Source organism: Vanellus vanellus (genome assembly GCF_965231255.1).
Source record: "Vanellus vanellus genome assembly, chromosome: 1".
Taxonomy (NCBI): Eukaryota; Metazoa; Chordata; class Aves; order Charadriiformes; family Charadriidae; genus Vanellus; species Vanellus vanellus.
Genome location: NC_138905.1, coordinates 88,764,597 through 88,789,049, shown reverse-complemented (window position 1 = coordinate 88,789,049; position 24,453 = coordinate 88,764,597). Strand labels below are relative to the sequence as shown.

The 24,453-nt window shown below is 44.5% G+C and overlaps 2 protein-coding genes across 3 annotated transcripts; both read right to left on the bottom strand.

The window, feature by feature from the left end:
* Window positions 1-400: 400 nt before the first annotated feature.
* On the bottom strand, window positions 401-6,973 carry LOC309686219 (cystatin-A-like). The gene is made up of 3 exons (XM_082498787.1): window positions 6,552-6,973; window positions 2,681-2,782; window positions 401-607 (listed from the first exon to the last, which is right to left on the bottom strand). The coding sequence occupies exons 1-3, from the start codon at window positions 6,618-6,620 to the stop codon at window positions 479-481; spliced, it is 300 nt and encodes a 99-aa protein (XP_082354913.1). The 5' UTR covers window positions 6,621-6,973; the 3' UTR covers window positions 401-478.
* Window positions 6,974-14,540: 7,567 nt separating this feature from the next.
* On the bottom strand, window positions 14,541-24,417 carry MIX23 (mitochondrial matrix import factor 23). 2 transcript variants are annotated; one of them, XM_082481516.1, is made up of 5 exons: window positions 24,349-24,417; window positions 22,614-22,739; window positions 21,941-22,087; window positions 18,358-18,417; window positions 14,541-14,812 (listed from the first exon to the last, which is right to left on the bottom strand). In XM_082481516.1, exons 1-5 carry the CDS (start codon window positions 24,397-24,399, stop codon window positions 14,762-14,764), a joined length of 435 nt encoding a protein of 144 aa, XP_082337642.1. In that variant the 5' UTR covers window positions 24,400-24,417; the 3' UTR covers window positions 14,541-14,761. The 2 variants fall into 2 exon arrangements, with proteins under 2 accessions (XP_082337642.1, XP_082337643.1); XM_082481517.1 differs by lacking the exon at window positions 18,358-18,417.
* Between the last annotated feature and the right edge of the window lie 36 nt (window positions 24,418-24,453).

The following is a 24,453-nucleotide window of genomic DNA, read 5'->3' as shown; positions in this document are numbered from 1 at the left end:
GTTAAGACTGCTCTCATTGAAGGTGGCTGGAAAGAAGGAAGGAATGAGCTCCACATCTCTCCAGTAAAGCACACCTTTTAAGTCAGGATAGTCACTCCCTGCTCTGGGGGCTCCTTCAAGGAGCTCGTTCCTGCCCCCCTGCTGTCCAGCTGCACTTACAGAGGAGGACACAGTAGACTGTTATGCCTGAAGGATACTTGGGAGGCCCAAGTTTTGCCTTCAGAGCATGCCTGACAGTGGGTTGGAAAGAGAAGCTGAAAGGGGTGTGCTCTTCCTTACACCTGTAGTACCTCAGGTGGCACAAAGAGCCTTCAATAGTATTTCAGAGCCTACCCGAGCTTTAGCCAGGCAGCAGACCTTGACATGACATGCAGTAGATCAACAAATAGATTTCAAAACTTATTTTATTTTCATGCATTTACTGACACAGGCAGAATCCACATGCAACTTGCAGAAGTGAGGTGCCATTCCTCATCTCTCAGAAGTAGGTCAGAGGATCATCCCTGGTTTTGCCAGTCTGAAAACTGGTAAGGCTGGGACGTTGGTTTTCATGAGGAAGACTCACATACACCCTTAAGTGGACATACTCATCATCAGAAACTTGGACCTAGAAACCAAAATGGTGTGAAAGTGAGGATCATGGGTGAAGCAGGTTCAAACAAAAGGATGCTCTGTACGTACATCTTAGCTCGGGAGCTTAATTTTAGGTGTCTCCATTTTTACTTCAACAGCTCTTAACCCAAGTCTGGATAGTAACTGGTGGCAGAAACTGTCTATACCTGAAGAGAACTAAATGGAAAATGAGTAGGACTTCTCAGGTGTGGAAGCACCAGAAGGCACAACAGTAGAAAGGTTCTGATGGCATCGTATTTAGGTCAGCAGGATCCCAGCACATCAGCTTACAGCTTCTTAGGACACACAGGGGTAAGGGTACAAGAGACAATGAGTAAATCCTAATTATTCAGGGGTGGGCCAGAGATGCAGAGACAGTGTCAGCTCCTAGAAGGTACAGAAAGATCTATCCAAAACCCGCACATGGTCCGAAGAAGCAGTGACAACCTGAAAGCCAGGATCCCTTGTCTTCAAAATTACTGCAAACACATGAGTGCCTGAACAGACAACTTGACCCATACTGACAACTTGACTCCCACAACTCTGCTTGTGGGAGTGGCTGAAATACTTTTTAAAATAAACTCACCTTCCCCTCCAGAAAGTCCTCACATAAAGACTTCCTACAGAGTTGTGCACAATTTTGTACATACAGAGCCAAGCACAACAGGTGCTCTCACTGTGGGAGGTACATAGTATCAAGGGAAAGTCTAGTGCCTTAGGCTCTGAGAGGTTTTTACACGCTTTCTGGTGGCTGCAACGTGGAACTATGGTTGTCTTGGTCTGGATTACATCTCAGCTGTAAGTCTGCTAGTAAAACATTAGTGATGTGGAAGATTCAGAAGTATAAAAGAATTAATCTTGTGACGGAGCTTATTTCAGTTAATGCTATAAAGAATAACTGTTTCCTGTCACTTGCAAGGGGATTGAGTGCACCCTGAGTCAGTTTGCAGGCAACACCAAGTTGGGCGGGAGTCTTGATCTCCTTGAGGGTAGGATGGCTTTACAGAGGGATCTGGACAGTCTGGATCGATAGGTCGAGGCCAATGATGTATGTGTTTCAACAAGGCCAAGTGCTGGGTCGTGCACTTTGGTCACACCAACCCCATGCAGCGCTACAGGCTTGGGGAAGAGTGGCGGGAAAGCTGCCTGGGGGAAAAGGACCTGGGGGTGTTGGTCGACGGCTGCCTGAATATGAGCCAGCAGTGTGCCCAGGTGGCCAAGAAGGCCAACAGCATCCTGGAATCTATCGGGAATAGTGTGGTAAGCAGGACTAGGGAAGCCATTGTCCCCCAGTACTCGGCACTGGTGAGGCTGCATCTTGAGTACTGTGTTCAGTTTTGGGCCCCTCACTACAAGAAGGACATTGAGGTGCTGGAGTGTATCCAGAGAAGGGCAACAAAGCTGGTGAGGGGTCTAGAGCAGAAGTCTTATGAGGAGTGTCTGAGGGAACTGGGGTTGTTTAGTCTGGAGAAAAGGAGGCTGAGGGGAGACCTTATTGCTTTCTACAACTACCTAAAAGGAGGTTGTAGCAAGGTGGGGGTCGGTGTCTTCTCCCAAGTTACATGCAATAGGTCAAGAGGAAATGGCCTCAAGTTGCTCCAGGAGAGGTTTAGGACAGGTATTAGGAAAAACTTCTCACAGAAAGGGTTGTCAAACATTGAAACAAGCTGCCCAGGGAAGTGGTTGAATCACCATCCCTGGAGGTATTTAAAAGACATGTAGACGTGCTGCTTAGGGACATGGTTTAGTGGTGGTTTTGGCAGTATTAGGTTAATGGTTGGACTTAATGATCTTAAACATCCCTTCCAACCTAGATGATTCTATGATTTTAAGTTATCATTGACATGTGAAGAAAGACAGTGCACATTTTACAAGTTTTTTTTTTTTATTCCCGTTCTATATCAGTGCCAAAGAGAGGAATTTTTTAAGCATCTGGAGACAGTCCCTAACTCTGTTAGTCACATCAGATGGTTTTCAACTACATTTTTCTCTTTCTTGCTAGAAGCCACTACACAAGTCACTTATGTTGCTTATCTACAAAGCACTCCTTCCTATAATATATACAAACCTTAATAAAGTAGTTTATCCCAGCAACCACCTGAGTCCGATACACTATGGCAGTAAAGGTGCCATATGTTCTGTTTTCCTTGCTTTCAAATTGTGTCTTCACCTGGAAAAAGAAAGGGAAATATGGTTGGCAGGTTCATGTTTAAGCTTTCCTTTCACATCTACCACTCAAATTTTCATCCTTTCAGATAGATACATACCCTTAATGAAATAAACCCAGAACCCCCCAAATAATTCCATTTACACCAAGACCTCCAGCCCTCTTTCCTAGCATTTTCTCCAGCATTCTTTCAAATCCTGTTAGAATTAGACTTCCCAGTTGATTTCCCCCCACCCCGAAAGCTAAACTGTCTCCCACTCAGTACAGGGAAATGGCTACCTGCTGCCATTTTAATTCTTTGTCAAAGGAGTGTCACTCGCAGCCTGCTCAGGCTTCCTCTGGGCTGGGCCGACAGCATGTCAGTGCTTCTCACCACCCCGGTCTCACAGGAACTCATAGAATTAATTAGCTTTCTCAGCACATCCACCTACAGCTGGCTGCCACTCCCATGGCATTCCTTCCTAGCAGGCAGGTCTTGGAAAGTACCCTAGGAACATCCAAATCAACTACTTTCAGACCGTCAGAAATGATAATATTCAGGCTCTTCATAATCTCTTACTCTGCCCTTCTTCTGAGCAGCTTCCACAGGATTTCCATCCCAGGGACCTGACACCTATACTTTCAACTCAGGAGCTGCTAACTCTAGCATACCAGGGAAACTTTAATTTCCAACCCTCTTCCAGCTGGATGGGTTTGGGGGCTCTAGGATGCTCCGAAGTGGCAATTTTTGATACATATTATTGTGTTATTCCTTTCTCAGTACAAAATAAAACAAAGCCAGTTCTCTCCAGTTTTACAATCTCTCCCAACCTCTGACCACTACATCCTACATTTGTTATTTACGGACAAAGCCTTCATTAAAATCAGGCAGGCAGACAGCTCCTTAATCCTCAGATGGAAAAATATAACATCCCTAAGCTCTTATGTAACAGCTCCCCTAAAACCTAAAACATTCCACAGTTTTGGGCAACAGCTGTAAAATGAGGAAACTGAATAAATAACATTCCCCAGCTCACTAAAGATGACTACACATGAGACACAGGTGTAAGTAAATAATTACGTAATCCCAAGAGCAGACAGACTTTGGGCATCCCAAGGTCTGCGGATGCTCTTCGCGACTTTGCTCAAATCATATGAATTGCTTCTCTGCTTAGCAGAGCAGATAATCCCACAGAATTGCAACATTAAAGGGTGACACTGCTATCTGGCTGGAAGCAGAGCAGGATTGCCCCAATGTAAGGTTTGTCTCCACAAGAATATTTTCCTTAGAGAACTATGTCAAAGTCTCTGCAGCGGAGTGTGAGTTTTTTCAAAGGGAACAGACCAGGGATAGTTCTCTCTCCCATGCCCAGCACAAGGCATAAATTTCACCTTGCAGAAAATAAAGAGCAAAGAATAATTTATTTTCATTTTCCTGAAGTTACTGAGAATGGAAGAACACCAAAATTAAGATCAGTCCTCTTTGGGAATCAAACAGAAAATCTGTACATCCGCATTTCAGAATCTGTATTTGTCCTCTACGTGGAAAGCATTAGCACAGCCTGAAATAGGCGTCACATTAAAAACACAGCTTGGCATCTGGCATGCTACACTGCCCTAGCAGTGTTCAAAGGAGGCCCTTAAAGGAGCACTGTGTCAGAGCAGTCACCGTGGGGTGAATCAGTTTGGTTGGACTCAATGATCTTAAAGGTCTTTTCCAACCTAAATGATTCTATGATTCACAGGCTCATTAGTCAAATTTCACCGCCCCCAGCTGGCAGGAATCATCACCCTTCGAATTGCAAATACACAAAGGTGCCACAAATCCTTGCCCAGAGAATTTTTGATCTCTGCAAGTGCTGCTCCTTCAACTACTTCTGCTGGCACAGGAGGAACAGTGATACTGCTCTTGAGTAGTTCAATCAGTGTCCCCCAAACAATTTTAGATAATCCTTTGCTCTTTCTGTTCTGCAGTAAATTACCTCCCCTCTGACCAACCTGTTATCACATACTCCAGCCCTCCCCCACATACATATGTCCAACTCTGGAAACTCCAGCTGTGACTGACCAATAAAGCCCTACAATGGAAGAAGGCTCAGAGGAACTGGGCAAGGGCCACGTGCCTATGCAACTCAGAAAATAATGCAGGGTGGGACTGACGAGAGGTTTTGCAAAGAAGCTGACTTTATCTCAACACAAAGGGGACCAGAGGGTGTTATAGATAAACCGCTATGTCAGTTGAGTGGATCAACTGGTGGTGTAACTCCCTGAGTTCATTAAAAGAATGTGAACGCCTCCCTAAGTTAGCCAGATCAGCATGGGGGAACTGAATATGTGGCTCTGCCCAACACAGAATACAAAAACTAAATAACAAACAAAAGAATTTCAAAGAAAACAGTGGGCTTGACCGGGCTTCAACCCACGTACTCCTTCTTGGCGACAGACGATGTCCAGTGTCATGACAGTGAGCATGTTATAGAGATCAGTAACGGAGATCACATTGGTATTGTGATTGAACTGTGTATTGCAATTGCTTTATTTTTCTTAGGGTAACTTACATCTGTATTGTTACCAGTGTATTTGTATCACTCTGCTAAATCAGAAACCTCATGTAACATCAAATATCTTCAAATAAGTAAATCTGATATTAAACATTATACCCTCCATGTACTGGACTCTGACACCAGCCTACACAGCCTATTTACAGATCTCTCCTGGTGGCTCTGTCCCTCCGCATGCACAGCCCAGCTCACCTTAGTCTGGTTTCATCGCTGCCCGGTCTTAGCCTGCAAGCTCACAGGAGATGTGGAATGGTGCCGGTGCAAACTCTCCTCTGTGGCACAGCAAAGGAGGGAGATGGGAGCCCTGCGTGCACAGGAGTGTGCAGCAGTATTGGCCAACGTGTTCATCCCCACTACTTCCTATTTTTGTTTCCTCAAGGAGGGCATAAGTTACACTTCGTGCAGTTGCCAGAGGGGAAGAGCTCACCTTTCAGAGCTGGGAGGGTAAAGAGCATTGGGAGGGTGGGAGCACAAGATGGGAGACACAAAAAGGAGCTCTTCCATGCCATGTTGTTCCCCTCCCACTCCTCAGGATGCACTTCATACTCTCGATTTCAAGAGCTGCTGCACTGCAGGGCACTAGAGGATCTGCAGAGGTGGTGTTGACACAGTTGCTTCCAGGACAGGACCGCTGCCTGTAACCACCCACCACGGCAACTGGACTCACCCTGCCTGCCTTGTGCCAAGCTCACCTTGCCCCAGTGGCTCAGCAGCAGCCCCTGCATCACAGCTGTGACTCTAGAAAACACTAGATGCCAGCACAGAACATGCTCTTTATCCATAGCTTTGTCCTGTATGGATCTTTTTTAAGTGCATGCTACCACATGGTTTGTCCTATCCATGTCCTTCACTGAGGAATTAATTCTACCAGGCACAATCTTCTCCCTTCCAATACACCACTGTTCATTTCAAACAAGCCACTTCAGTGCTGGCATCATGTAGTTGATCTTTAAACTACATGCAAACATTAACTGCAGGTAGCCAGCACTGTGCCTGGCTATGGACAAGGATCAGACAGAGAAGTGGTTTGCCTTGGTCTTACCAGTACACTACCTAGGCAGAATGCTGCAAAAATACTTACCGGCAATCAAGGGGACTCCCATTTTCAGCACTAGCTTCTTCAGATTAAACACTCGTTCAGTATCACCGCCTGGTCTCCCAGCCTTTACACAAGCTTCAGGACTCAGCCCTTTGCACACTGAGACTTCATCTTTAGATAGGTCGCAACTCACCTCGTCAGCAATACGCTGGACTTCTGGAGTAGCAGGCTTGGTCTCAGATAATCCCCCAGTCATCATCATGGCAGGAAACTTCTCTGAAATGATGGGTGGTTCCGAAGAGGGAAGTTCAGCGCAGTCTGAACAGAGCCACTAGGCATCTCATATATATACATATACATGTGTCATGGAATCATCTGACTTGTAACATATGGAGCCTACCATTGCTGAAATGGAGAAGAAGAGAAATGGGGAAAACAGGGAAGAAAGCAATGTAAAACACTGATTATAGTACTACTAAATGTAAAAAGCACTTTAAAATCTTAAGCATGTATTGTCTCCATGTCAAAATAAAAGCAAACAATAGCTTCCACCCACCCACATCTTAAGACAGTTGGTTTGGGCTGAAACTAGAACCTCTTGTCTCTCCACCCATGTGCAGATGACTAGTCTGTGCACTTAGGAAATAGATCAAAGTCACACCCAGTATTTCCCAACACCATTCAAGATCAGAAGAACACATGCACTAATTTCCTTGGTGCAGTCCCGTTCAGCTTGAAATTGTATTGTATCAATACGTTTCCAAGTGGGAAACAGAAGCAGCTTGCATTTTACTTTCATTGATTTTACTTCCCTCCGCCTGACCTGATAGGTGCCGAGGTAAAAACCAGAACCAGAAGGGGAAAAAAAATTAAATCCTAGATTCAGGTAAGTACTGCAAATAAGTTATTTCTGCTTCTTTCCTATCAAACCTATAGTTGCATCCAGGCAATCATAATCACAACCGAATATAGAATCATAGAACTGCTGAGGTTGGAAGGGACCTTTAAGATCAAGTCCAACCACTAACCTACCCTGACAAAACCCACTTCTAAACCATGTCCCTAAGTACCACATCTACCCTTTTTTTAAACACCTCCAGGGATGGTGAAACCACCACCTCCCTGGGCAGCCTCTTCCAATGTTTAATAACCCCTTCAGTGAAAAAGTGTTTCCTAACATTCAATCTAAACCTCCCCTGACATAACTTAAACCCATGTCCTCTTGTCCTATCACTTGTCACCAGGGAGAAGAGGTCAGCCCCCACCTCTCTACAACCTCCTTTCAGTATATGCAGTATATAATATGCAGTACCATTTACATTTTTATTGCAACTTACACTTTTATTGCCAATTTCCTGGAAGACAAAGTACAATCCCTCTCACTACAGTAGCTCTGTGTGCACAATAGCTGTTCTAATTTCAAGGCACTTCTATTTCACACACTGCCAAAATACGTAACGTGCAGACTATCTAGTCAGAAGTATTCATTCTGCAGTTACAGTCACAGACACATGACATCGTCATATTCATGACCATATATGAATGTACAAAGCTCAAAACACATGCAACCGACTGAAGAAAGGCTAGCAAGTGTTAGCAGCCCTACCTGGTAAGGGAGAGCTAATGCTTCAGGACCCCAGAAAAACTACTTCCCTCCAGTATTCCTGCCATCCCCCTCTCCAGCAAATGGGAGGAATGTTGTTCCTTCCAGAGCTAGGACCAGAGACATAGCAACAGACCAGGCAAGTTTTAGTCCCTACAGGTGGGGGTGAAATGAGAATACATGCTGCACACAGTCAACGGGCATTTCTGCTGGAATCAGCACAGAGAATTTGCTAGAAACAAGCCTGTTTATGACCACAGCAATGGTGACTGTGTAACACAGACTTACCGGTGTCCTAACCAGCCAACCACCCTCCTCACGGATGACAAGTGATGCAACAGACAGTAAACAAGTACTTCATATCTAACTTCAAGGCCTGTTCTTGGTACAAAGGACCCGAGATTGAGAAACTGGGGCCATAAGGGCCTTAAACTCAACAGTATACACACAGATCAAGGTAAGAGCATGCTACTGATAACGATGCTGCAGAATTTCCCAAACTTGAGCAGCAGTATTATGGGAGTGGATCAAAGGCATTTGAGGAAAAACTGTTGTCCTGAGACAACATCCTTCCGAACAAAGAGAAACACGTTCCCAGTTCTTGGAAATAAAGGAAATGGGAGGTGTTAAAGCTGGAAGTCTGCCATTTTCTCCAAATTCACCACTCCAGATGAGGAGTTCCTCACAGCTCAGTTCATGGAGTTAATGACTATTCAAGCAGATGAGCTCAACCTCCTTCTTATGCACAAGACCCTGCTGATTCACTCAAATGCTGATCATCTTCCACCACGTTGCTTCCATGCATCTTATTCACACAGCAGGATAGAGGAGCTAACCGACTGCAAGAGCCAGCTCACCTTTGCTGACGCCAGAAGCCATGGAATGCGTTCAACAACGACGCAGCGCTAATGCTAAGTCAGGACATTTTACAAACTTCTCCACTCACCAGGATGCAGATCTCACTAACTTCCTCGGGAAAGGATGCCGATAAGATCTGCAAGGCAGCACTAGCCCTCTGGAGAACCCTCGATTCCGATTTGTAAGAAATACACTCAGCACAAAGACTAGGAGGGTTAATTTATAGTCTTGGGAAAACTTTAGGTGTGAAACTAAAGACATTAATGTCGTGTGGAAATCATTCATTGGACTCCATATTTCTAGGTTTGCTGGTTTTTGACTTCAAGGCATAAGAACTTTTTTTTTTCCACAGAATGCACGGAGTTGTGCAGAAGGGAAGGAAAATCACCACTAATTGTCAGCAAGCTGATGCTAAAGTTTACTGAGGCAAATCAGTCTCTTTTCTTTCTGTGGGAGTGCTAATGGCCACCCCAAAATCCAGTGATATTTCTAAGATTGGGATGCAGTACTTATCCTGCATACATAGTTCATGAAGTCACTTTGAACTGCTGACGTTTCACAGACCTGCTATCAAAGACAATCAGTGGCAACGCACCATCCGACGCAACCCTCATCTAAACCTCTCTCTGTTAAGCTTTGGATGTAATGAAACAGCATTTGGAACACTGCCTTGAACAGAATAGCCATCTCCATTCCATCTCTTGCACAACATCGACAAGCTAGTGAGCGTCTCCCCTTTGGTACCTGAGACGTGTTTGATATTGCCTACCATGCCTGCCTACAGTCACCATTTGCACAGACGGCAATTTCTCTTCACGTAACTGTAATGCTGTTAACTTGGAGAATCTGGGCCAGGAGAACAGCACTAGTATTCTTTACAGGTTTAAAGCTAAATAACATCTTGCACTATGTACTATTTCAATAATGAAGAAACAAATCTTTACAGCTTGCAGGCCACTACCATCTGGTCCTGTATAAGCAACTTTAAGAAGTCGAAGCTATAGTCAATAAAACACCAGTACAGTAACAAAACAAAGAAAACAAAAAAATCCCCCAAGCTCCAGGGTTATGTACTTATGAGTAATTTTTAAACCAGAAATGAAGTCAGTTCTGTAGAAATGACTGTGAAACATCAGTCAGTAGGTCAGTCTTCTGGTTTCGCTGTGACAAGACACATAATTGTGCCTGGATGAAACCATGCATGCTCTGCAACATTTTAAGAGCTGCTAAAGGAAAGCAGCCCTCCACCCACCAAATGAAGATCTGCTTGTCATCATCACAGTAACAACGACCTTGACTTTCAATGTGCTGGTCTGCAAAAAAGGTTTCCCCACCTGCTACCGCCCTGATTTCAAAAGGTTTCTGACACTGAACATCAACTAGGATTAATGCAAAACCTGAACTTCAGCAGCACAAAGTTATCCTATCCCAGCCTATGCTGAGCCTACGGTACAAGTGAAGAGCATTTCCCCCTCAGTCTGCTTCAAGGCAACCAAATTCTACCCTTAAAAAAATTCTGTAAAGAGAATACCTATTTCATCAGTCTTGACTGCCTACAGGCTGCAGAAGACAACAGCACTGAGTGCCAGAAAAAACACACCTCTGTTTCATAGAAGGAAGTAAGAAGTACATGCTTGAGAGGACTTTCCAAGGAACCAGCATCTGCCCACCTATATATACCATTTCCAAGCAATGGGAAAGCCCCAGTAGAGGGGCAAGCCACCTGCAGGATATCTAGACTCTGCACTGGGGCATCAGTTGTGCTTTTTGTTCAAGTGCCTTTACTTGCAGGAATAAAGTTAGAACCAGGAAGAGGATGAAATCCTGGTATTTGTGGGGTCCGTTATTTGATTCACATATGACAGCAAGCAGCCCAGTAATTTTGTGACTACCTTGACAGTAAAGTTGAAACAGATTAAACCGCAGACTAGGCATGATCCTAGAATGGATTGGCATGGCTAGACACAGAGATTTTTACCTGCCTTCATTTAGCATGGCCCACAGCCCATACCAACGCCATTTACATACCATCACAAAGCATCCCACTTGACAGACGGACCTTAAGTACTCAAAAAATAGCAAAGCCATTTTTTCCTTCCCTGTGCCCCAAAACATGGCATGCAATTCCAGTTACTCACCTCAGTGTTCCACCAACTTCAACAGCAAGATTCAAACAGCCTCTGATCCATGTGATTTGCCATGTACGGCAAGAGATATCCCTCTGTGCTCAGAGCAAACTAAATAGAGTAAGTCAACTTCTTAGTGCAACCCTCTGTATACAAGCCACAAACACCCAAAGAGGGGATGTTTGGGACATAGAAGTCTTCTGACGGTGTCAGAAATTTTTCATATACAGGTTTCTATAGATCTACTTGCTTGGCCTTATATTCAAATAAAACATAGTGCTATGTTGGGGGTGTTTTTTTTTCTCACATAGTTTTCTCATAACAAATGCTAAGCTGGGCTACTGCAAAAAAAAAAATAATCTGCATATGTATCACATTCATTTCACAGGTCATTTTTCACAGCATCTCCTTAAGCAAATAACTTTTCCCACAACTGGGCAAACATCTGGATGGACAGTGATTAATTCTCATTACAATCTCTAGTTCCTACAGAAATGCAATAGAAGCTTAAATTTCATGAGTATCGATGCCAACTCTATGCACACTGGCAGAAGTTTCTATCATACAACTGGCTTAAAAGGAGAATTTGTCCCCGCAGTTGTATATTCAAGCCCTGGAGAGAACAAATATTTTTAAAACATGTATTACAGATCAGTATTAGAGTACCAACTTTGAAATCAAAGCTAACTGTTCTCAAAATCTCATCAGTGGACCATCTCCTGCAGAAATTAGGGTACTGGCAATTCAGCCTACAGTTCTGAGCAGTATTTGATTTCCACTTTGAGGATAAACAATTATAAGAATTTAACAGTTGAAGAACATACATGTTTTCTGCTTTCAGAGTTGCAGAAAAAACATGAGAATACTTCAAGACTGAGACGAGTGCTCCAACTGAAGTAAAGTTCTGCTTAGAGCAGTTGCAGTAACTTGGGGAAAAAAGGAAAAAATGAAGTTTGAACATTAGGATTTACATCCTCAAAGACTTAAAATAGACTTCTGCCTCATTCTCAAAGAAAAGTGAGACTAAATGACTCTGCTGCCTAAAAATAAAGGCCACCAAGTAGTTCAAGTCTCCACTGGACGAACAACTATAAAACAGATGATGCTGCACAGATTTTTACCACCTTTCAGCAACACAGGTATATTCCTCCAGTCACTTCCCCCACCCATATATGCACAGCTTTTAAGGATGTGAGAGCATATAGACACGTCAGTGCTGTAACTGAATTCCAAAGGGTTTGCAAGAAGAGACCTGCATTTTTAAGGCTCTGCTCAAGTTCAATGGTTTCTTAAAGTCTTATCACTAAGTAATAAAAACAGCTGGCAACCAAGCAGACCTTCGTCATGTGACCATCAGCCAATTATAGCTAATAAAAAAAATGGTATAATTACAGCAATTCTGTTTTTCTCATACTTATCCACTTTTAAATACTGTGTTACTGCAGGAGTGTTGCATTTAAAGCTTTCTAAATACAACATTATGGCCAGAATCAACAGGATCAGGTATGCACAGGTATTTTCTCAGGTTGAATGTAATTCACCAAGAGAATTAATTTTAAAAGTTCAGAACAATGGACAAAAATAAGGTCACTGCATAGTTAACCGTCTCATTCCCAAATGAGATGTATCTTCGTCTTGAACCCAAAGTGGTTTTAATCAACAACACATTCCCTACTTAAATGGGACCTGATGAAATCCATCCACGGGTCCTGAGGGAACTGGCTGATGAAGTTGCTAAGCCGCTTTCCATTATATTTGAAAAGTTGTAGCAGTCTAGTGAAGTTCCCCTGACTGTAAAAGGGAAAACGTAACCCCCATTTTCAAAAAGGAAAAAAAAGAATAACTGGGGAACTGCAGGCTGGTCAGTCTCACCTCTGTACCCAGCAAGATCATGGAGCAGATCCTCCTGGAAACTCTAATGCACAGGGAAAATAAGGAGGGGATCAGTGACAGCCAACACGGCTTCACCAAGGGCCAGTCATACCGGACAAACTTGGTGGCCTTCTTATGATGGGGTTACAGCGTTGGTGGATAGGGGGAGAGCAACTGATGTCATCTACCTGGACTTCTGCAAAGTGTTTTGACACTGTCCCACTGGACATACCGGTCTCTAAACTTGAGAGACGCAGATTTGACGGATTGACCACTCAAGTGGATCAGGAACTGGCTGGATGGCCGCATTCAAAGGGTCAATGGCTCAATGTCCAAGTGGAAACCAGTGACAAGTGACATTCCTCAGGGGTTCGTACTGGGACCGGTGCTGCTTAATATCTTTGTCAGCAACATGGACAGTGGGATTGAGCACACCCTCAGCAACTTTGCTGATGACACCTAGCTGTCTGGCACAGATGACACGCTGGAGGGAAGGGATGCCATCCAGAGACACCTGGAAAGGCTGAAGAGGTGGGCCTGTGCAAACCTGAAGTGCAACCAGAACAAGTGCAAGGTCCTTCACCCAGGTTGCAGCAATCCCACACACAAATACAGTCTGGGTGGAGAACGGCCCTGAGGAGAAGGACTTGGGGTGATGGTTGATGAGAAGCTCAACATGAGCCAGCAATGCGTGCTTGCAGCCCAGAAGGCCAACCGCATCCTGGGCTGCATCAAAAGAAGCGTGGCCAGCAGGTCGAGGGAAGTGATTCTGCCCCTCTACTCTACTCTCATGAGACCCCACCTGGAATACTGCATCCAGCTTTGGAGTCCTCAGCATAAGAAGGACACGGACCTGTTGGAGCAAGTCCAAAGGAGGGCCACAAAGATGATCAGAGGGTTGGAGCACCTCTTCTATGAAGACAGGCTGAGAAAGTTGGGGTTGTTCAGCCTGGGGATGAGAAGACAAGATTCCAGGGAGACCTTATTGCAACCTTCCAATATCTGAAGGGGGCCTGCAAGAAAGCCAGAGGGACTTTTTATAAGGGCATGTAGCAACAGGATGAGGGGTAATGGCTGGAAACTGGAAGAGAGTGGATTTAGATTAGATGTCAGGAAGAAATTTTTTACATGGAGGGTGGTAAGGCACTGGAACAGGTTGACCAGGGAAGTTGTGGGTGCCCCACCCCTGGAAGTGTTCAAGACCAGTTTGGATGGGGCTTTGAGCAACCTGGTATAGTGTGAGGTGTCCCTGCCCATGGCAGGGGGGTTGGAACTAGATGAGCTCTGAGGTCCCTTCCAACCTAAACCACTCTAGGATACTGTGAAAAAATCCAGACGTTGGTAACACACACTGAAGGGCAGTATGGAACAGATGCTGCCTGTCAGCATTGTGGGAACAGTGTCAAACCTGCATCCACATGCAACTACAAACAAACGCTGCTGGTGTTGAGTAGTTCAGAACAATGTTGGTAGCTTCTTACTTTCAGGGATGCTGAACCTATGCTTGCTGATCGTTCTTCAATTTTTATTTCCTTTCAGATTTTAGCAGATTATTTGCACATACACACCATGTTCACTCATATTTTAGCAAGCACCAGTTCAGGAAGAGCCCTGTCCTTCCTGCTCAGACCTTTTTTTTACTGTTTCTGCTCCTTTAGGACTGCTGAAGCTGCAGAAGTTCAAGAAAGATGCCACTTTCGCATTCCATTTGAAAATTATTTTAATTCTATAAAACTCATTTTTCACATATTTTGTACAAAAGAGGAGTTGTTTTCTCTTAATTACAGGAGAATCATTTCAACCTTGAGATTTCAGCTAAGTGGGTCCAAAACAAAACAAGACTGGGTTCTACTGGTTCTGGAGGGTCCCAATACAGCTCACCCAAGGTCTCTTTCCAGTTTGGCTCTCATGGTTATGGACCACCTTGATGGAAAATACCCCACATCATTGACTCTTCGGAGGCTTGTAGTGAATTCGGCAACGCTCATTAAATACCTGAGACACCAAAACAGAAGAGCAAAAGCAAATCAGCCCTCTGATGATCAGAACTTCAGAGCTAGTCCAGGCAACTATCTCTTCACATGGCACCCATCTCAAGCTGCCCAGCTCTGCTGTACCAATATATGGTACTTACCAAGGCATCTGTCTCCATTCACCTTCTCTCCTGGCTTTAGTGAATGCAAAGTTTGCAGCCTGATGCTGGGGGACTCCACAGCACTAAAACTGTTCTCCCTCAGGTAAGGCAGCCTTATAATCCCAGTAGTCTGCTATCCTCAAAGATGATGATGCTTTTTCATTTTTAAAGAGGGAGGGATATTATCAGTGGAAGGCTCCTGACCAGCTGCATTTTGTTAAGTTCACTCTGGCATTCAAATTTGTACACTGTATTCTTCTCTTTCCTGAGTAAACGCATTTTACATTGTCATGACAGCTAAGAAAAGGTGCTCTTGGAAGCTATGTTCACACTTTTAGTTATCTGACTGCAGGTGCTGATGCTGCCAGCACTTCTATGCAAAAGGCACACTGCTTTTGCCTCACTCGCCTCTGGCACCCTCTCTGCGTGAAATTTAGCACACAGAACTAGAGACCGAAGATCATGTTCACTCAGCTTGACCTGCAGGCCTTGTCAAGCAGACCACTTACCCTAAGGAGGGCCAATAAATGTGACTATTTAAAGGAAGGCAGTCTGAATCAGAAGCACAACACATAAGCTCACACAAAAGTTAAAGATGCTCTTTAGAAGCAATTAAGTTAGTTATCATTTTGGCTCCAAGCTTTGTCCAGCGCATGTCCTGAAAAGCGACATGAGCACCACCTCACAGCAAGTGGAGGCACTGGCAGTTATTAGTTGCCCCACCAGCACTCCTGCAAGAGCATGTTTTGCCGAACTGTCCAGAGACTTTTCAGATCCGAATGCCTGTGATCTTCAGGATGTCAGGTTTCCTGAACCTTCCCATTGGCTTCACACACAAGTGTGTGGTCTTGTACTTTTGGGGAAGTTATGCATCACTTTATATAAATACATTATTTTAAACCGCATCTTCCTAGCATCTACTACTTCTAAGCTGATATCCTTATTCAGAGTTCAGAACTAGTGGCAAATTCAGCAAAAGTGAAGTTTGCAGCATGCATCCATTTTAGCATGGATTCTTCACAACTTTTTAGTCATTTTCAACTTATTTTCAAATGAAATTTACTTTAAGAAACAGGCACACATTACAAACTGCTTCTTCGTATTGCAGAAAAAAGTTGTGATAGTTTCTTTCACACACACAGACAGCCTGTCCCGCTACATTACCACATGCAATGGACCCCTCTGGAAGATTTAAGAGTATCCAAAGGTCTGAGACCAGATAAGCAATAGAAGGAAACTGTACAAATTAAGAGTTACAAAGGGTTCCAATTCAGAAGCATTTTAATGCTAAGCAAATTGCACCATTTTTGTCCATTGTCTGTCAAAGACGCATTAAGGGCATACATGTTTTAAAGGGTACTGGAAATACACTCTAAAACACCATGAGGGTCTCCTGCATCAAACAACACAACAAAAAAATCACAGCTTCCAACTTGCTAGCATGAAAGCTTTTAAAGCATCTTTAACAGTAACTCTGCAGCGTATGGAAGGAAAATCAAAACTGCAGCCTTACTAACACTGCATCCTACTTTTAGGATCATTGACCCACAGATCTCAGTCTATTACTCAGGCCAGTTAACTCCATTGGTCTACCTGTCAAGTGCTATTCTCATTTTTCAGACAGGAAAATCAGTGCCTGACAAACCTTCACATTCGTGTTACTATGCAGAAGTTTGACTTTGCTGTCTTTTATGTATTAATACAGAACACTCCAGCTCCAGGGTGGAGGTGCTGTACAGAGACTAATGCAAGCGTCTCATTTTGGAAGTCAGTTCCTTGCTTGGTATCAGCCAAACAAAATTCTATGTGCGTTTCTATAGAGCAGCATCTTTTTGTATGCCACTGTTGCTACAGCTACCCAGACCAAGTGTTTGAAAATAACTTTCTGTTTCCTCGTCAGATTTTTCCAACCAGTTTTCAGTTGGTTAAGGTTAATGTAAATATGTAAGTGTACTTTCCAAATAAAAGTCTGCAACAGTAAAAAAGAGTGGAGGTCCTCACCTGCAAATCAATAACCACTTCCATGTAACAAATTGCATTCGGTCCACAACTACGACTGGCTCTAGTTCCTTCAAGTGACATATTTTTACAGGCAGCTATATGAGATGTATATATATATGCCTATATTCAGACAGAGACAATAACAGCAGAGCTGGAGACAAAACCCAGAAATACTTTTCTCTTCAAGCCTTACTTGAAACATTAGTATGCATACCTCACTATTTATAAGCAAAATGTTCTCCATCTTCAGGAAAAATTGGACATTTCTGTCACAAGCAAAAGCTTAAGACAGCTACGGGAAAGCACTGGCATCAATGCTGACTTTTCTGCCAACTCTGGGCTTCAGGATGGAGATAGTGTGGGGGGGGTCCTGCCCTTTTAAATAAAACTGACAGCAGGGTTGACATAAAATGTTTGCCACTGGTGGCCTGCAGTTAAGGCTGTGGTGTTGCTTAGTCATGTCTGAGCTGGCTTTAAATTAATTAAGCTGAAGGGCATGATTAGCTTTTTCAGACAGTATAGAGTCAGTCATGGCAGCAAAACATACCTGGAAAAATGTGTAGACGCTCATCTAATCAGCCTGCACTGAGCTGTACTGTGGTGAATACACAAATTGTATTGCATTTATGCTGATGCCATCTAGAGGACTAAAATCACTAAGCAGAGATTAAAAAGGGAGCTGCAGCTAGTACTAGCTGTTTGCAAAAATCCTTTTTGCATTTAGAGAGGGAAAGAGATTCTCTTTCCTGAAGTACTGAAAGCTCTGAGGAGCTACAACAAATGACAAAAGTATGCTAGACCTGAAACACTGCAGTGACAGAATACAGCCATCTCAGTATTGAAGCTCAGTGTTAAGATCACTTTATAACAAGAGAGTGCCTGGGGCCATCAATCCAGAGGGTGACCTCTGTTGACACTGGAGAGTAACGGCAAGTCTGCCCTTTGCACCAGGGAGCATCAGTCCGAGCCTGCAGAAGCTCCATCAGAAAGAGTTTCCATTTCTACAGCCCCACTCTCTGCTCAGATGCATGATCGGTACCAAACACAGCCAAATTTGAAAGGATCCTGATACTGTTCGAGGCCCAGCAAAGCTTTTCAGACAGGCCGCCAAGGAGAAGTCTACAAAGCCCTTAGCCACTGGGCAAGGCAGAGAAAGGGATTTACACAGGGAGTACTCCAGTCCTTCCTCTCTTCTCAATCAGACAGTTTTCTTTCCTTTGCAATGCAACTGAAAAGCTTTGATCTCTGCATCCAGAACTGAGAAAATGACTGAGTGAAACATTTCCCTCAGCAATGCCTTCACCTATTTCTCATTAACCTGCTTCATATGGCACTAGTCCCACACCTCCAGTGCAGGACTGTCTGTTGGGACACATCGTCATCACTGTTTTAAATGACTGAGTACCTTCCAGCTTCTGTCGTTTACCACTTCTTCAACATTCAGCTCCGACTGCATCAATTTCAACTGCAGAAAATAACAGATAAAGAGGTTATTGTCAAACAGGCCTCCCTGCAGCCTTCAGTATTTCCTACCATTGCAACTTTCAAGATCACAGCCCCAGTACCAGCTGCGTGCCCCCTCCAATAGCGCAAACTAAAGGGCACGATGCATAATCATCGCATTGGCCCTTCCACTCAGCCAATACTCAGGGCAGACTGAAGTCTACAGGGGCACGGTGAAGGCAGAATTGCAACACAAGCCTGGCAGAAGTAGCTCCTGATTACTGATGCTCCCTTCTTAAATACTGCCCATCAAGATTGGCTAGCAATCAACTGATTTACATTAATGGCTTCACAGACAAAAATAACTATGCCTAATTCATACACTTAGCATGGGGAATGCCAGTGCCAGGCTTAGTTCTGCAGTGTTCAGTTATCATTCTCCCATACATGCATTATTAGAGTCATACAGGGAGCTGGCAGCAAAGCTAAGACTGAATGCGGATCTCAGATTCTAGATTAAGAATGAAAATCATAAAAGAGATCCTCTCCGCTTCCTTTGCTGTCTACTCTGTGCGCTGACCTAAAAAAGGGTCTACAAGGACAGGTCACGTATGTCCATGCTATCTGAACCAGTTAATATGTTTTGTGATCACAGTATGACAAATCAAGTTTACACAGATGCAAAAGCTCTGGCAAGAACTACCACATTACGCAGTTCTTGAGCACACACTCAACCCATGAGAAATCTAAGAATCATTTTGTTTCGCACCTATTAGAAACTCCAAGGAGCGCACATGAGAGTTGTGTTCAGATGACATGGGGTAACTGGACCCTGCCACAAGGCCCTGAAGCAACAGTAGGAGATGTAAGAACCACCTGCCATTTTTACTTACATTTAGGATGTATTTTTGTTGGAGTCTTTAACACAACAGACTAAGGATCTGAGTTTATCCATTTTAAATACATGGTTCCAATTGGAGAGCTGGTGAACAGGTGCAAGCCAAGACAGCAATCCCATCAAAAACCTTCCAAGAAAGATGTCCAGACACACACAGCTAATACAGCTTTTGGTGAATTTTTACCTATGCAATAGGACCTCAAACTGTTTGAAATAACAATCTACAGGGTGACTAGATGACTAGGATTAGTTTCCATAAAATAACTACTCAGAAGAAGATCTTTAGCAGTTCAAAGAAACATTTTCCCTGCTGAAGGATGTGACTAGGTTTACAATTATCTGGACTGCCGCCTTAATTGCCTTTGACACCAAGCCTAAGCAAAACTACTACTTTAGCCTTTTCCTTAGAGTTGCAGAACTGAAGAGCAATACAGCATTAATCAACATGGCCAAGCAGGGGAGGTTGTTGTTGTTAAAACATATTCTGACATTTTAACAAGCCTTAGTAATTCAATTGATATAGCTAATAATCATTATGCCATACGTTTGGATTTCGAAAACTTATTTGCTTGGATATTTTATGACACTTCGTTCAAGTAAACTAAGATGATAACACATTAATGTAATAATGAAATGATGTTTTAATGTAAGCAGACTAAAAAAATTGGCCGCTAGGTCAAGTTTTCTTACTCAATGACCTAGAAGTAATTTTTTTGGATAAAGTCCTTGAATCTGTACCATTGTTGGGATGAGAGAAACACAAATAACAAGAGAAAACAGATCTGTATTGCAACCAAGTGCATATATTTGAAATGCATAATCTTCAACGTAGGTTGTGTTCTCTCAAGACGGCTTATTTGAGTTCTAGAAAAAACACAACTCTCATGGGGAACAACAAGAAAAGGAAGGGGGATGACACCTCATAAAGTCCAAGTGCAAATCTGAGGTCATCTCATCAAAAGATTTTGCGGATGTTTCCAAACATTTGAAATCACATCCAATTATTAAACATTGTCATTGTGATCCTCCTAGTGGTTTCAGTGATAAGTTTTGTGCTCAGTAACTAAACAATTTAAAGAATTGGCTCTGCAAACAAAATTCGTAGAAAATACTAAGCCACCATTCTAGTTTTCCAAACTAATATGGATGCTTGTTAGCCATTTCACAAGTGAGGCTTTAAGAATAAAACCACTCGCCTGCCACCTGGTTCTTTTAATCTGAGCTCACAACAGAGCACTTCTCTGAAGAGCACATGAACAAACAGTTCATTCACTCCATGCCTGGGAAAAATCAGATGCTTGAGTTCAAATCATCTCCTCAGGAAGCCCTTTAACTACAACTGCCTCAGCATTTGACTGGTCTTTGAAACAGGGGCTACAACAGGCTCCTCTTGGAAGTACAGGGGCAAGCGGATTTTGAGGTAGTTCAGCACTGCAAAAACAAAATTTCAAGACCCACCTCTTCAAGTCTTATAGTATTGCAGCAGGTAAAGCCGCACCCAGGATATATGATGATGGGATGTCTGGCTGTTATAAGAACTCCCTGTTACACTGGAAACTCAAAGGCACCAGTTTAGAAACCCTGGTTAAGACAGTCTTCAACAGAGGAAGGCTCACTAAACTGCTGAACACAACAGACACACCTAGCCCCTGCACGCAAAAAAAAAAAAAAGCAATAAGCAAGCAGTCTTATTTGGCATGTGCTGCAAAAATATGATGTGGAAAAAAATGTAAAGCGAACACGAGCCATACAGAGAAGGTCTGGAAGAGAAACCAATGGAACAGTTCACATCCCTGCTCATCTCCACTCCTAGAGCTACACATGCAGTATCCTTTCACCTACAAAGGAGGCTCTGGAATGGGGGCAAGAACTTCAGCAGGGTTCCCTTCTCCACTTCAGATACTCCACCTAGATCACCTCTGGTGAAGTACACTTTCCATCCAGAATGCTGAAAGGGTGTTTGCACATTAAAATTCCTTATGCAAACCCAGAAGTCTCTCTCGCACCATCACAAGGTACTCAAAATACTAAACAACATGAAATACTAAACAACAAAAAAGTTGGTTAAGCAGAATTTGAGGTCTCCTGGCAACTTCTTGTAGAGGACAGCAACTCCAATTAACACACTGAGTAAGAACAATGCTTCTCAGGGTGAGGATGAAGAGGGACAGCTTTAATGCTGCATAGCTGTGTGGTACAAGAGACATACACAAAAGCTGTATTTCATTATCTTCTGGTGTTTGCATCTTGGCATTCATACTTGCCATTTGCAGACTAGTTTTACAAGATCTCAAAAAGGCAAAATGAACCTTCAGGCATTCTGAAAGGACTAAGCAAGTCCCAGGTAAGTTGTACACTAAGTGGTGTTAGTCAGTGAAGGTTAGAGTCCACTGTGGAGAAGTACACATGCTTTTCTACAGCAATGGTGTAACAGGATCTCAGAAAATGCTCCCCTTGCAGGATAAAAGCAGCTCTGTCTGGAGGGCTAGCGGAAATGGTTCTCACAAACCCAGCCAACAGGAACCTGCCTGAGTCCTGCCTGAGTCAAGATCCACTTTGGGTTCTCTCCATCACCCTGGTCTTTCCATTTGGGAAAGATACCCTCTTCTTCCTCTCTAAATGATCTCTAAAATGCTCCACCACTCACCTTCGTCTGCTCTTTCCTGAGTTGCTTTAATAATGCTACGTCATCCTGGGCCTTTTCCCTCTCTTCTCTGAGAGCTTTCACTACACTGGAAGTTTGAGCGATGCAGTTTTTGATGATTCTCTCTCTGCTGGTGTGAGCATCCATCAACTAAGTGGGCAGAGAGAGAAAGTCACAACAACTAGTTCAGCAGAGAATAAAAACCAAGTTACAAGTAAAAAGACAGACTTTCAAAAGTGAAGGTATTTCTGTGCCTATAGAAATCCCTCTGACTCTATAATCTACATGTTGGAAGCAACACTGCTTTGAGCAGTAGCTACAAAATTGATCAAAAGTCAAAGATACACATGAGCAGGAGTCTTGCAAAGTAGCACTAAAAGCATTCCTGCACCCACTTTTAAAAGAAAGATGTGGACTGGGCCAATGCCATCCACTGAAGCCTGAACTGCACTTCAAAGGATCGGTATTGCAGAACAAATAAGTCCCCCACATCGTTTTAAACTGACCACATGCATGTGGTTCAGCTGTGTATAGAAGTCAAGCATGCCAGTTACAGTTACATAAAGCATGATATATCAAGACAGTGGTTTCCTTAGAAACTGCAGATGCTTTACTGGCCACTGCACATAACAAAACGTCAGGAAGCACGCTGAAAGTCGAAGGAGTGCACACTCACAGACTGGTACAGCTCTTTACATGTTTGGCCGGCATCAATTTTCCCCACAAAAGAAGCTGTAGGAATCGTAGTGTTTAATTCATGGACGATTCTGTCATCGATCGTCCTCATCACCCTGAGTAACTCCTGTATTAAAAATAAAATAAAATTAAAATTTTTATTTACATCTCTGAGAAATCTTACTGAAAAAATCACAGAATCGTAGAATGGTTTAGGTTGGAAGGGACCTCAAAGCTCATCTAGTTACAACCGCCCTGCAATGGGCAGGAACACCTCCCACAAGACCAGGCTGCTCAAAGCCCCATCCAAACTGGCCTTGAACACCTCCAGGGATGGGGCCTCCAAAAATTCTCTGGGCAACCTGTTCCAGTGCCTCACCACCCTCTGCGTAAAAATTTTTTTCCTGATAACTAATCTAAACCCACCCTTTTCCAATTTTAAACCATTATTCCTCATCCTGTCACTACACTCCCTGATAAAAAGTGCCTCTCTGGCTTTCTTGTAGGCCCCCTTCAGATACTGGAAGGCTGCAATAAGGTCTCCCTGAAGCCTTGTCTTCTCCAGGCTGAACAACCCCAACTGTGCCAGCACGTCTTCATAGGAGAGGTGCTCCAGACCTCTGATCAACTTTGTGGCCCTCCTCTCAGCTTGTCCCAACAGGTCCATGTCCTTCTTATGTTGAGGGCTCCAGAGCTGTACGCAGTATTCCAGGTGGGGTCTCACAAGAGTAGAGTAGAGGAGCAGAATCACCTCCCTCAACCTGCTGGCCACGCTTCTTTTGATGCAGCCCAGGATGCGGTTGGCCTTCTGGGCTGCGAGTGCACATTGCCGGCTCACGTTGAGCTTCTCATCAACCAACACCCCCAAGTCCTTCTCCTCTCTCACACTGCACGAGTAAGTCTTTCAATGGAAAATTAAGCAGACTGTGGAAAATTAAGTAGACTGCTTCCAAACAGAAAAAAAAAAAAAAACCTGCACCAAACGAACAATTTCTGCACGCTGGAGTACATGCTGCAAACCAGCTCGTCTCCTTAACAGCGAAGGCCAGAGAGGGGGGACACAGAGCCGGTCAGCGCCGCGTACCTCTCCCCCCACACCGCCTCCCGGCCCTGCCCGTGTCCCGCTTGCCGCCAGAAAGCCGCCCGCGCCGCGGCCAGGCCGGAGCGCCGCTGCCCAAAGGCCCCGTCCCCGCGCGTTAACGCTCCCGGGCGGGAAACTGGGCACAACCTGCAGCACAACGGCAAACCTCGAACAAAAACAAACAAACAAAAAAAAAAAAAACCCAACCATTTTTAGGGCAAATGTTTAAGAAACAGGCCAGGCACCGCCACCCCGACCCTCCCCCTCCGCTGATCCGGCCCCCCTGCTCACCCCGGTGAGGACACGCGCGCTGGTACTACACGCTCCATTTAACAACGTGAAGGCGCCCACGGAGCTCCGCTCCGCCCACGGAGGCTCTCATGCCGCGGGCTCCCCCTCCCCGCCCCGCGACGGGACGGCACGGCGAGAGGGGGATCACCCGCCCCGCTCCCTACCGCGCTCCCGCCGCGGGGCTGAGGCGAAGGCCGGACCCCAACCGTTGCGGGGAGGGGTGACCTCGCCGCCGCGCGCCCCCCCACCCCCACCCCGGGGCGCGCGCTCCCTCGGGGCCGCGCGGCGCTGCCCGCAGACGGCGGGAGCGCGCCTCCCCGGTTTCCCCCACCCCACACCCGGCCCGGCCCCGCGCGGGTTCAACCTGGAACTCGGCGAAGTCCTCGCAGCTCGCCGCTCCGCTGGGCGCCGCCATACTGGAAAGGCCGAGGGCCACGGCGGCGACCAATCCGGCGGGGAGGCGGGATGA

What these genes read in the sequence shown, in the direction of transcription:
- LOC309686219 (XM_082498787.1), bottom strand. Translation starts at nt 6,620, where the DNA reads ATGATGATGACTGGGGGATTATCTGAGACCAAGCCTGCTACTCCAGAA. An exon ending in TCCAGCGTATTGCTGACGAG is followed by an intron (nt 2,783 to 6,551) that starts GTGAGTTGCGAC and finishes TTCTTTTTCCAG; the next exon opens with GTGAAGACACAATTTGAAAG. An exon ending in GGATAAACTACTTTATTAAG is followed by an intron (nt 608 to 2,680) that starts GTTTGTATATAT and finishes TTTGGTTTCTAG; the next exon opens with GTCCAAGTTTCTGATGATGA.
- MIX23 (XM_082481516.1), bottom strand. Translation starts at nt 24,399, where the DNA reads ATGGCGGCGCCCAGCGGAGCGGCGAGCTGCGAGGACTTCGCCGAGTTC. An exon ending in AGGACTTCGCCGAGTTCCAG is followed by an intron (nt 22,740 to 24,348) that starts GTTGAACCCGCG and finishes TTTTTAATACAG; the next exon opens with GAGTTACTCAGGGTGATGAG. An exon ending in TAAACGACAGAAGCTGGAAG is followed by an intron (nt 14,813 to 18,357) that starts GTACTCAGTCAT and finishes TTGGTGTCTCAG; the next exon opens with GTATTTAATGAGCGTTGCCG.